General features: G+C 42.0%; 1 protein-coding gene across 1 annotated transcript in view; it reads left to right on the forward strand.

Annotated features, from left to right (window-relative positions):
* The window catches only part of XK (X-linked Kx blood group antigen, Kell and VPS13A binding protein), a 97,913-nt gene extending 95,385 nt beyond the window's left edge, over positions 1-2,528 (forward strand). Inside the window, exon 3 of the mRNA XM_086933371.1 lies at positions 406-2,528. Coding sequence (XP_086789497.1) covers positions 406-1,235 — 830 coding nt within the window. The 3' untranslated portion in view covers positions 1,236-2,528. The remainder of the gene's footprint in view (positions 1-405) is intronic.
* The last annotated feature ends 10,240 nt before the right edge of the window (positions 2,529-12,768 follow it).

The raw sequence follows: 12,768 nt of genomic DNA on the forward strand, positions 1-12,768 counted from the left end.
AAATCTAGGCTTTACTCGCTTTAAAAAAAACAGAATATTCCACGCAAATTACTTAATCTCGCGGTGCCTCAGGTAATTCTTTTGTCACAGCCAATATGGTCTAGAGGCATACATTAGGAATAATATATACGTACACCTTTTCTTGTGAAGTGTGCCCAGATGACACAACATCTGATGGATGAGAGCTTTGAGCTTGTGTCTCTTATATCTCAGATAGAGCTCCCTCCATCATTGAGGCATGGCGCCATACAGTAAAATATCTAAGTGTCATTTTACATTGACGATATCAGTTTGACCTCTTGTATAGTTTACGTCTCTGAGGAATCATTCAGTGTGTGCATGAGAAAGTCCTCTGCATGTCCAAAGATCATCTGTACTCACCATACTTTTTTTTTATATTTACAGGTGTCTGTATGACCATTTCCCTGCTTTCCATCGTCTATGGTGCTATACGCTGCAACATCTTGGCAATTAAGATCAAATATGATGATTACGAGATTAGTGTGAGACCTGTGGCCTACCTGTGCGTTTTCCTCTGGAGGAGCCTGGAGATCGCCATTAGAGTCACTGTCCTGGTCCTATTCAGCTCTGTCCTACAAATCTGGATCCTACCAGTGGTGCTGGTGAACTTCTTTGTTTTTTTCTTTTATCCCTGGGTCCTCTACTGGCAGAGCAAGTCCCCTTTCCCTGAGAATTTAGAAAAGGCCCTATCAAGGTTGGGCACTGGAATCGTTCTGTGTCTTTTGACATTCTTGTATGCGGGCATTAACATGTTCTGCTGGTCAGCTGTTCAGCTGAAACTAAATGATCCAGACTTGATTAACAAATCCCAGAACTGGTACAGAATGGCTGTGTATTACATGCTACGGTTCATTGAGAACGCCTTTCTCTTGCTTTTGTGGTACATCTTTAAAACGGATGTCTACACCTACGTATGTGCCCCTTTGCTGGTGCTCCAACTACTGATAGGTTACTGCTTTTCTGTTTTGTTCATGCTTGTGTTCTACCAGTTTTGCCATCCTTGCAAGAAGCTCTTTTCTTCCAGCATCTCAGAGGGCTTGCTTGCATGCTTCAAGTTCCTTTGTTTCATGTGCAAGCCTCTAAATTCTTCTGACTCACTAGAAAAAGGGGACATAAAGTCTTTCAACGATGTTGGTGATAATGTGCCAGCCGGTAGCAAAACCAATGAGTGCCAGAACGTGAATGCCGGCGAAGAAGGGGTTGCCAATTCCTGAAGCTAGGAACAGGCTTATTCTCACAGTGCAGATGGCATTGCAGCCATTAAGTATCAAAACACAGAGGTTGTCTGTGTTCTGTGGTGTCTGGGCACAGTTGTTGCCCATTCAACAGCACCTGTATAGAGGATGCCATTTTGCCAGAAAGTAAAGCGGATGCTGTGGTAACGTTTACATAGATCTCATGCAAAGATGGTGGCAGCCTCTCCACAGTCCTCATGTCGGTACATTTTGTGTTTTGCATTTTTGGGACAGGTTTGCCCCACAAAGCGGTGCTCTGGTTAGGCATTTAAGACAGATATCCTTTTTGTGGCAGGCGATGTCATTTCAGTAGTATTTTGTCTTATTAATGGCAATGAAGGTTGGAGAACGAATGACAAATTCACATTTCACGAAAGTCAATCAGACTCAGGGTTTGTAACGTTGGGAGTCACAATATCGAAGTTTTAAAATCAACCTGCACTCCTATTGACTCCACAATACCGACCACCAAGATATTGTCATGGTAAGTAGTTAGAATAGCAATTCTTCCCTTCCCTTTATGTGCTTACCATGAACACATAGAGGTATTTTATATTGCTGTGTGGATACGTGTGCAGGTCAAAATTATTGGCCTTGATATTGTGGCGTGACGCCCATTTATACAGCTTGACAAGTACTAAGTATTTCTACGAGCTAAACCTTTTACTCTGTAAATATTGTGTGAATAGTGTTGAACCGCAGTGCCTGAGAGGCAATTGGTTAGGCAAAATTGTGTAACTAAAAGTTTTTGTTGGTGGCACAACAAAATGATGGTAAATATTGTGGCCAACATAGATATCTTGTTCAGTGCTGTGTACTGTGCACTGTCTGCACTCTAGTCGAATAAATCATTGGGGATATTTTGTGTGGAGGAAAATGTTTTACTGCATTTTTCTGTATTTCGGCCTGTAACTTGCAACTGGTTCTTATACTTAGCATACTTAGCATCTTATAGAACTAATACCTGCTAGGCTTGAGAAAGTGCTTTGCTATATTGTCTGTTCTGGCCTCCCTTGTTTTTCGAAAGAGTGCCAATCAGTTCCAGTGGGCACTGACATATATCACATAGCTAGTATCTTCAGGCCAACATTTAAAAATGGTGAATTGCCAGAATATGATCAGTTATATGGTAGTGGTCAATAGGCACATTATTAAAACTCCGCAAACTTATTGGAAGCTTTGCAAATAATTTTCCATGGCCATAAACAATACTCCCTGGCCAGAAAATACCTTGTCCAAAGGACTTTCTATCTACAAATACCCTGATTACACTTTTTCCCACAACAGCCCTTCGAAATTTTTCCAGACCCTCCAATGCTTTCCCCCTCTAAGAACTGGTACAATCTACCTTCAAAATAAATGGATGGCGGCTGTGATTACCAACTCTAATTGGAGCTTCTTTAATAATGAAATATGCACACGGTAGAAAATTGATGCTAGGTCTGCCATGAAACCCCTTGACTCATTTTGTTTTAAGTTTTAAAAGTACAGTTTTTTAAGTAGTAAAAATGGAAGTAACAAAACCACAAGTTCACAATTTAATATAATAACAATGTACTGAAAACATCTGAATAATAATAAGATACAGCAGGAAAATATTTGCAATTATATGTAGAAAACAGGATAAGGGGGAGAGAAAAAGAAAATAGAAAGATGCATAAATAAAAGCACTTCTCATGTACTGAAATTAGCATAATTTTAAACAGTAGTGGAATTACAAAAATCATAGAGTACATATTATCAGGGAAACAAAAAAGGCAAACATATTACTCTTAGAATGGAAGCTCTAATAAGAAAAATTATATATTCAAGGAAGTTTAGATACTTCATAGGTTAAGGGTTGATGTATGAAAGTCTTTAACCCCTTCGAAGCTCATGACGAGCTCAGCTCGTCATGAGGTACACCTCTCGTACACTCATGACAAGCTGAGCTCGTCATGAACAATGGGTTTTTTAAAACTTCAGCGCAAGGGAGGAATCCTCATAGCACCGATGGTGTTAAAGCTGAGGAATCTAGAAAAATTGTTACAGGAGACCAAAGAGAATTTTGTTTAATAGTTAGAGACATTGGGACAGTAAACACTCTATCTAGTCTATGATTATAACAAACACCATACCACCATGCTTGAAAGGAGATATGCAGAGCATTCTTCCGATTTTGTGTAGTCTGTTGAAATGTGACAGTAAATAATAAGTCTACAATTTGTACATTAAAAGTACAATAATGCCAATCATCAGAAAGACTACCTAAAAATAAATTATTAAAGGAGAATGGTATATATGTGTGAAAAATAGAGTTCATTTGTTTCCATACTTGTAACCAAAATTGATAGGTGGTGGGACATTCAATTAAAATATGTTTAATGTCAGAAATTGATGCAGAACAGAACCAATAAGATTAAGGAGTGGCACTATCAAATTTGTGTAGAAACGCAGGAGTGATTAGAAGACAGTTATAAATTAAAAAAGAGTGTTTGAGTTGTGTTGGCAGCACGTGATGATCTTGTGAGTTTTGAGCCATCATTTGTTCCACAAGGGAATAGGAAAGGAGGTGTGAAGATCTGCTTCCCACTGTAATTCTAGTTTTGATCGATCAACAGAGGGAGAGGTATGGTGGGTATATATATGAGAAGCTGTATGGGCAGTTAGTCATTAGGTTGGTATAGGTGAAATAGAAATAAAGGAAATGGGTAACGAATAAAATGAAAGGTGTGTGGTAGAAATAGAAGAGATCAGTGACTAAAATTTGTGTTGATATGAAAAAGGGAAGTGAAAGATGGATAGACCTGTGAAAAAGAGATAGGTGAGGGGTTATGTATCAATTGATGAGTCTATAATAGACCTTTATCTCTCCAGGCTTTCCAAAAGATAGTTTTATTATTAATTGTAATTAATGTATTATACCAGATCGAGGATTGAAGGAATTGATCTAGAGGTGAAAGAGAAGAAATATAAAATGGATGTAACATTCAGAGAGTATTTTTGAGAATAGGAAGAGAAATGAAAGAAGGGTGTTGAGTAAAGGACGAAGATTCTGCAAAGGAGAAAGGTTGAATAAAAGATAACTCCAATTCTGACCATAAGGGAGATGGAAGTGTGGTTAGGTCATCTAGAAAATATATTGACTGTTTCAAAAAGAAAGCATTTCTGTAAGATTGAAAATGAGGAAAATTAACTTCTCCTTGCTGCTTTTGCAATTTGGACAAAGATATACAATGCTTTTTATTATTCCATAAGAATGCAGTGAGAATAGATTTTTATTTTAAGTAGAGGTGGGAAACTTAATTGGAATTGGATAGATAGAGATAGATAGATAGATAGATAGATAGATAGATAGATAGATAGATAGATAGATAGATAGATAGATAGATAGATAGATAGATAGATAGATAGATAGATAGATAGATAGATATTTTTGCTTGATTAATTAAAATCTTTGCAAATACATAACAAATAAAAAAAAATCCCATTGTCCACAGATAAATACAGTTAAAAGCAATTAAAAAACCACATAGTATAAAACAAGGTCATCAACTGCATATTCCTAATTTATACAATTTAGCTGTTTTTAAAGGAGATTCTCGTAGACTCTTACGTCTTAAGTAATACTGGCAATAACTGCCACAACATCTCAGGGCAAGTGGCACAGCTTAACCAGGTCCATTGTCGAAGTTAGAGGTTTGATAATTAGAGTGCAAGTACGACTAAAACAAGATAGAGAGTTAATATTACATTTTAAAAACATATTAGCATGTTTCAGGTAACAATAGGGTTTTTAGTCTATTCGTTGCTATCTCAAAAAATGTTGTTACCTGACAGTTAAGCTGGACGTCAGTGGGGTTAAAGCAAAGCTTCACTGCCTGCCTACATGTCTGGATACCGTAATACCTAAAAAAAGGACGAAACAAGGTGCATCTTATGTCCTTTATGTTGGGGCAGTTGCAGATGACATGAATAATGTCTTCCTTCCCACTTCCTCATAGACGACAAGTCTGAGTGCCTCCTTTCCTTTCCCATGGTGGAAGATAAGGTTTGATCGCAATTACCCCCAAGCGCAACCTTAGAAACTTTTCCTTCCTGCTTATCTTAATTCCAGCACTCAAGAAGACTTGGGGTTTTGGCCTTACATAGTCACTGAGTACTATCCAGCCGTGTGCATTTTTAGGAAGAATTACTTTATCTTCTAAAAATGATAGCATAGATGTTGTTTTTCTTACTGCTTTTTTAAAGGATAGATGATCCGTTGGAACGGCCCAGAGTTCGGACAGGCCCAGTAACTCAATTGATTCAAACAAATAATCCCTTGCTGGACATTTTTCTTGATTGTGCAGGGCTTTCCAAAGGTGGATATTTAAAGATCCTGCCTCAGCATTTCAGATTTTGTGCCAACATTTAACGTAGGTGCTCCTTCTTTCCACCACTTGTCTTTGAATCCCGAATTCTAGCCGGCTTTGAGCCGGGAAGACATATTTAGGGAGATGGAAAATATCTCTATAGGAATTGGCTATTATGGCATCCAAAACTACTGCATCTTTACCTTTTAGGGCCTCACTCCAGTATGTCAAAGTCAGCAGCAATTTAGCCCTCAAGACCTGTAAGAAGGGATCAAGGGTAAAGTCAGGTAGCCGTCTCTTCAGTGACTTCAATGATAAATACTTTGTGGTCCCTTTTCTTCGCATTGGCCTCTAACTGAAGTTTGAAAGAGCATTTGTCATCCATTAATATTACCAGGTATTTATAGCTTTGTACTTGATCCAGACGTTGGCTGTCAAGGAACCAGCAATTGGTCTTCTTTTTATGGTAATTGACTGCCATAATTTTGGTCTTCTTGAGGTTTATTTTAAGAGAGTTCCGGTTAGAAAAACTGCTTGTTGTATTTAGTAGGTGCTGAAGGCCAATTGGCGTCCGGCTAATTAGAACCAAGTCATCAGCGTATAACAAGTTTGACATTAGCTTGTTTCCCAGGTTTGGTGCATGGGATGCACAACAGTCCAGCTCCCCAGATAGATCGGCCAAAAAGAGATTGAAAAGGATCGGGGCAAGGACACACCCCTCCTTGAGGCCTTTCGAGGTCATGATTTGTTTTGAGATGTGTGACCATGCACCCTTATTCATGTGTCTGTGTGGCGCTGTTTTAGCCGTTCCAAAAGTGTGTTTGGTACATCCCACTTTTCCAGTTTCTCCCAAAGTTTGGAACGATCAACATGATCGAACGCGGCTGTGTAGTCAATGAAACACAGGAAGAGAGGCATTTTTGATACTGCATCCATTAACAGCGTGAGAGCCAGTATATTAGTTGTAGTTCCTTGGCCACTACAGAACCCAGTTTGATTAATGGGGATAATGAAGTTATCTGAAGCCCAGGATGATAGCTCCTCCAGGAGTGTTCCGGCATAGTATTTGGCATCTATATCAAGAAGGGCAATTAGTCGGTAGTTATTTGGGTCATTTCTTTTGCCTTGTTTAAAAAGTGAACTAATAATTGATCCTTTCCATGATTTCGGAATGGTGACTATGGTGTTTAAGCCCTTGAAGACTGGTAAAAGAGCCTTGCTCCAAAAGACGACGTCGTGTTTATACAATATCAGTGAGATCCCGCTTGGGCCGGGCACCCCCATGTCTCTACCCTTGGCTATTAAGCCTTTTATCTGTTTCTCCGTAGGAGCATATCCTTCCTCATCAGAGTAGTCTGTAGAGTCTAATGCACCAGCCGACAGGGATCCCTGCTGTTTATGGATGCTATTACGGCTGACCAAGTGAGCTTTGGTGGTACGGTTTTGTATCGCATTTCCCTTGTTAGGGGGTTCAATGTCCGGTACCGCGGTGCCTGCATCCTTATTTAGTTTCCCTTCCTTGTTGAAATGGGTGGAGAGGTACTCTACCCAGACAGACTCTGTTATATTGGAGCTAGTTCCTGGATGGTACGGTTATTCTAACTTGTGGATTGTTTGCCAGAACTTGGCACTGTTGCATTGCTTGGCTTCATGCAATAATTTAGCCCACATTTCGTCGTTCTTTTGTCTTATTTTTCTCCACTTCCTCCTTCTCAATAGCGCCTTCATTTGTCGAAGTGTAAACTGCAGCTCCATGTTCCCTGGTGTTTTTCACAATTGTCGAAGTGTTTGATTTACGGAGCGTTTAAGGCTCTTAGTTTCCAGGCTGAATTTCACTTTTGTTAGTACGTCTGATTGTCTTGGTTTAGTCCCGGTCGCAAAGTTACCACTGAAGGTCTTAATGAAATGTTCCCATGCTGTTATTATTGTACTTTAGGTATCTTTTTCTCTCTCAAATAAAGTTTTAGCAGAAGCCGATAAGGCTTCAATATTGTTGACATTGCACAATAAACGCTTTAGATTAGAAACTTCTTCGATTTCAATCGAGTTCCAGGTGTCTAGTGTGGCCGCTGTTTTTGTCTTTAGCAATACTTCTTGTGAAAGATGATCGCTCTGGACATTATCACCTATTTTAAAGGTTTGTATTTTATCAAACATGGCTAGTGTTACAAACGTATAATCTAAATAGGAAGATGTTTTTGAGGAGTGAAAAGTAGAAACTGGTGGAGTATCCTCCAAGAAGCGGCCATACAGTGCTCTTAAATTTAAATGCTCTAATTCTTGTAGAAGGTATTTGGCCCATCTTGAAGGTTTGCTAGGGTTTGCTTGATCCTGAGTCGGTATCCCCCAGAGTGATGTAAGTTTGCGCACAGGACCGTCATCCTGGCTTGTCCCAAAAAGGTGTAGATTGAAGTCCCCAGCATTGATTATGGGATCAGTGTCTTGCTCGTCCATAATCCTTTTTATTTCATTTGACAACTCTTTTACAGCTTTTTGTTTACGTTTGGGGTGCACGTAAATGTTCATTATTATAACTTTTTGTATCGTGTTGGAAAATTTGAGCTTTATCTGTGTTGAGAGGATTGCGTTAAATGGCATCATTTTTGCATCTATAGGCTTTATTGACCCCATTGTGGTTATTGAAGCCAGCATCATTAGTCCCCCCGAACAGCGACCAAAGTTAGAGTCTTTTGTTGCTGGGACAAAGTAGGAGGAATATCCTTGGAGCTCCTTGGTTTTATCCTCCCAGGTCTCCTGGAGAAGTATTAAATCAATGTTTTCAGGTAGCTAACTGCTTCGTAATCAACCAATTTGGCTGCCATGCCATTGATGTTCCAAATGCAGATTTTAATTTGACCTTGCGCAGGTGGAGCTATCTGAGGGGTATCTCACTTTTGTCAGTTTGGATGGTCTATTAATATTGTGCGTGTTATTTGTGACCGAGCTTCTGGTCCCACTTTCAAGGTTGGAATGAATGACCCTGAGCATCTGCTTAAGTTGGAGTCCTCTGTACAAGCAGTGAGTTCGCTGGGGGTTCTGCTTCTTGCCCCTCTTAATACTGAAGTGATAGTTTTGTCTGGGATGATAACTCGGGCTTTTAAGAACGGAGTTGGGTAAGGAGATTACAATTCAACTGCCATTTTTATGCCCCATTGTTTGAGCGTACTTTCCTCTTCCTTGATTTTATTCGCGATTGAACGTGAGCTCTGTTTTGTCCTCGTTACCTCCGGGCCCAGGCAGTGGTTATTTGGAAGAAATTCTATGGAAAATAGGTCCAATGAATTTATGTTTCCCAGGCTCGGGATGGAATTTAAGAGTCGTAGAATGTTCCCTCTGTTTAATATGTCATCTCTTCCCCGTGATTCATATTTGGGAATGAGAATGATACTGACCACTTCTTCTGTTATATTTTCCTTGATTTTGTAAGTGGGGGATTCGTCCTGTAGGTGAGGCCTTGATTGCAGAAGGTTGTTCTGTTCTACTCCTTGAGTATAAGATTTACGAGAAATTGGCGGGAGGGCAGATAGAGACTTGATTTTGCTGAGTGAGCCGCTTTGCTTTACAGGGCCCTCCGTCAATTGTTTCTGATGGTCCTCATGTTTTAACAAGTGGGCTTCATTGAATGGTGCCCCCGGGGGATGGTCTTCCTTGATGCATTTCGGGATTACTGAGTTTTTTACTATTAATATTGACTCCTGCCTCTCGGTCATTGTTGAGATGTTCCTTCTTGCTGAATCGTTTTCTGTTACCGTTAGCTCCTCCCTCTCATTCACTGTTGGGTCCTTCCTTCTTACTGGGCTCGGCGGTTGCCCCAAGGTGACAGCTGTAATTGTAGGGGACTCCGTGGTGGATTGATCCAACCTGCCCGGCAAGGCGGAACAGAAACTGGATCCGGTTTTGTAAAAATCGGGGTCTGGTTCAACCATAATGATGGATGGTTTGCTCAATGTGTTTAAAGTAAGAGCTAGTGGATTCTTGTTGCATCCCTTCCTTTTTAGTTTATTACGGGCTTTCCGGGGTGTAGGATTTTTATTTGGAGGGGTCGTTTTTATTTGGGCCATTGTTGACATTGCGTCACTGTCTGCAGCAGTGTTGGAAGAGCTAGTTGCTGTTGGTTCAGTATTTTGGGGTTCAGACGAGGCGGTTCCTGTCTCGTACTGACCATCTGTAGATATAAGGGACAGTGGAGCACTGCCTTTTATTTCCGATAGAAGATTCCCTAACATAGCTGGTAATGTTGTTAGCTTGTCAATTATTGGTCCACAAGTGCATTCGAGTTGGATGGTTTGGTTGCCGTGGCGCGCTTCTTGTCCTTGCTTAATTAGGTTATTGAGCTCAAATAGTTTTTTGTCGATCCCGGACGTGAAGTTGGCCAATGTCTGAAGGACCGTAAGTTGTAAATCCATTTTGTGAGATTGATATTGTAAAGCTGTTGTTGAGTATTGCATTGAGTTTAGGATTGCCACACAAATTGATTCGGTGGACATAGTGTTGCTGAGTTTGCTTCTTTCATGCAGTGGTGTATTAAATGATGCAGGAGATGTGTTATTTTGAGCAGGTTTTAGATTATTTGAGGCAACAAGCACCTCCCATTCCTGTGAGGCCAGGAAGAACAGGTCCAGACTTGATATATCAGAGTCTTCATAAGGAGACATTGTGTGGCGTTCTGATGGCTTACTGGGCAAAGAACTGTGGGAGTGCTCTGGGTAAACTAGTGCACCCAGTATGCCTGGCTTTAGTTTTTTCTGCTGAGGTGGAGAGGTGTTTTTAGGAGACAGCAGGAGAGCCATTCCCAGTTGGTCAGTAGGCTGGTTCTGTGGCGTATCCCCTAGTGTATCGGTTCCAGCTCTTGCCCCTGTAACCTCTTCTAAGGTATTTCCGGCTATCCTGATATCAACAGTGCTTTTTGATGTAATCTGGCCATCTGTCGTAGGTGTGTTCCTTTGGACAATTTTGTCTGGATTTCCCACTTGGTTACTGAGTTGGTACGGTGGAGTTTGGGGTTGGAGTTCAAATAGCGTGGTGAGTGGCATAGGAGGAGCCTGGTCGGCTGGCTGGTTGATTAACTGATCGGTTGGCTGGTGTATTAGTCCAAACTTCTCTGGCTGTAATGGTGATCGCAACCCCTTTACATTTGCACTTTTGGAATAGATTACTGTACCCGGGTCTTTCAAAAATGTAATTTTCGTGTAGATTTTGGGTTGGAAGGTGCAAAGTTTTTTCCTTCGCTGGATCTCGTCAATTTTTATAAAGGCACAGTCCTCTTGACTTCCTTGCGTTCCAGGTGACTGCATCTGGTTAGCTGGTTGGTGAGAAGTTGATTCTCCCGTTCTTAGCTTTGTGCTGATGTCATCTCCATTGGTGCAAGAGTTTGTGCCAGAGCAAGTGCTAGTGATGCCCATGACTGGGATACTTTCTGTGATTTCTATGCTTTTATCCATCCTTGGCCCAGTCAACTGTTCTTTATTCACATTTGCACTTCCTTGTTTTGTTTTGGACTTTAAGGGAGTCTTCCTTACTCGGCCCGATCTCATAGTTGGCTCTGTGGACCGTGTCTGGTTTAACACGTGATGTATTATAAGTTTGAGTGTGTAGAAGGACGTTTCCTTATGGAAATGAGAGTGTCTACTGCTGTCCAGATTGCTGAGGCTGCTAGACACTGTTGTTTTACACTCCACACACTCCACACGCTCCTCACACTCCTCCTTGGACCCAGGGAGGTACCGACCGCAGGGGTGGGGTACGGGGTGAGGTGCCGCAGGGGTGTTGACTGCTAATCACGTTCCTCTCCTTCCTTCCTGCTGCTCTCTAGGCAACCCCAAAACACCTAGCAGCAGTCCAGCAATCCAGTAGTCCAGCCTTTACCCCAGCACAACTCCCCCTGATGTACTCAGTGAGCTGCTCTACACTACAATGGGGGGCTGGCACAGGGACTGATGACGAGGCTGGTAAAGCTGGTAAAGGCTAAGGTAGCCCAAAGTAGTCAGGGAAGTCAGAAGGTGAGGCAAGGACAGTTGTTTTGGGGTTCGCTACCCCCCTCCTGTGGTGGGGCACAAGCCGACCGTGGTCAGACCGTCTCGCCTCCTCAACCTCAACCTTTCTGCGCTGTCACGCTGGTGTCATCCCCAGGTTCAGCCACAGACCCGCTCACCCCTTACTGTGGGCAGTAGAAAATTCAAGGCAGTCAGCAAGCAATATCGCAGTTTTTTTGTCAGGCAAAAGCTGGGGTCTGTTACAGGCAGCAGCGGGTCTGAGGAGAGCTGGGAGCAGCGCGACACAGCACAGGTGGCAGGAAAGGCAATTCAGCCCGAGGCTGCTAGTGGGCTGGAGTGGGCTGCAGTGGCTGAGTGGCAGGACTGGGAAGGAGCGGACCCACAACCCCCGCTTACCGCCACCACTAGCCGCCACTTGCCACTGCTAGCCTGCACCGCTCTGTGTAATTTGTAGTTCCAGGATCCGATGCCGGGGTCCTGGTGTGTTGGCCGCAGGTGAGATAGGCTGCGGCCGCGTTATCCTGTAGGTGGCAGTTCTACCCGCTATCTCTGGTTTAGGTTTGTGAGCGGAGAAATCAGAAGAGGCTCGAGGGCGGAAAGACAGGAGCCACTCCGCTCAACTGCTCAGGTGTCAGCAGCAGCAGAAACTCGGCAGAAACTTGGTGTCGATCGAGGGCAAGTAACAGCGTAACAGAGCTCTCCCTCCGCAGCTACTCTCACTGCTCACTGCTTGCTACTCCTGTGACTCGGCACCTCGGCTGGAATTGGGCAAAAGACAGAAAAGAATAATGGGGAATAACATAATCTTACTAGAATCTAACCTACCCCACCAGGAGAGAAATAGCGGATTCCATTGTGAAGTACGGTTCGCTAAAGTAGACAGTAAAGTAATAGTGTTGAGTGATATAGTGTCTTTTATAGAAGTAGTGAACCGAGGGCCCAAATATTTAATTTTGTCGGGTTCCAAAGAAATCCTGAAGGGAGGAAATTGTGTTTGATACTCTATTTGTTAAGAGGAATGATTTCACATTTGTCAGAATTAAGTTTATAGCCTGAAAGTGAGGCAAAAGGGGAAACTGCATTTAAAAAGGGTTGCAAAGAAGAATCATGATAGGCCATATGTAAAGGAATATCATCAGCGTAGACTGAAAATTTAATTTGTTTCTCTAAATATTTGAATCCTGG

The sequence above is a fragment of the Lissotriton vulgaris genome, chromosome 8 (genome assembly GCF_964263255.1).
Source record: "Lissotriton vulgaris chromosome 8, aLisVul1.2, whole genome shotgun sequence".
NCBI lineage: Eukaryota > Metazoa > Chordata > Amphibia > Caudata > Salamandridae > Lissotriton > Lissotriton vulgaris.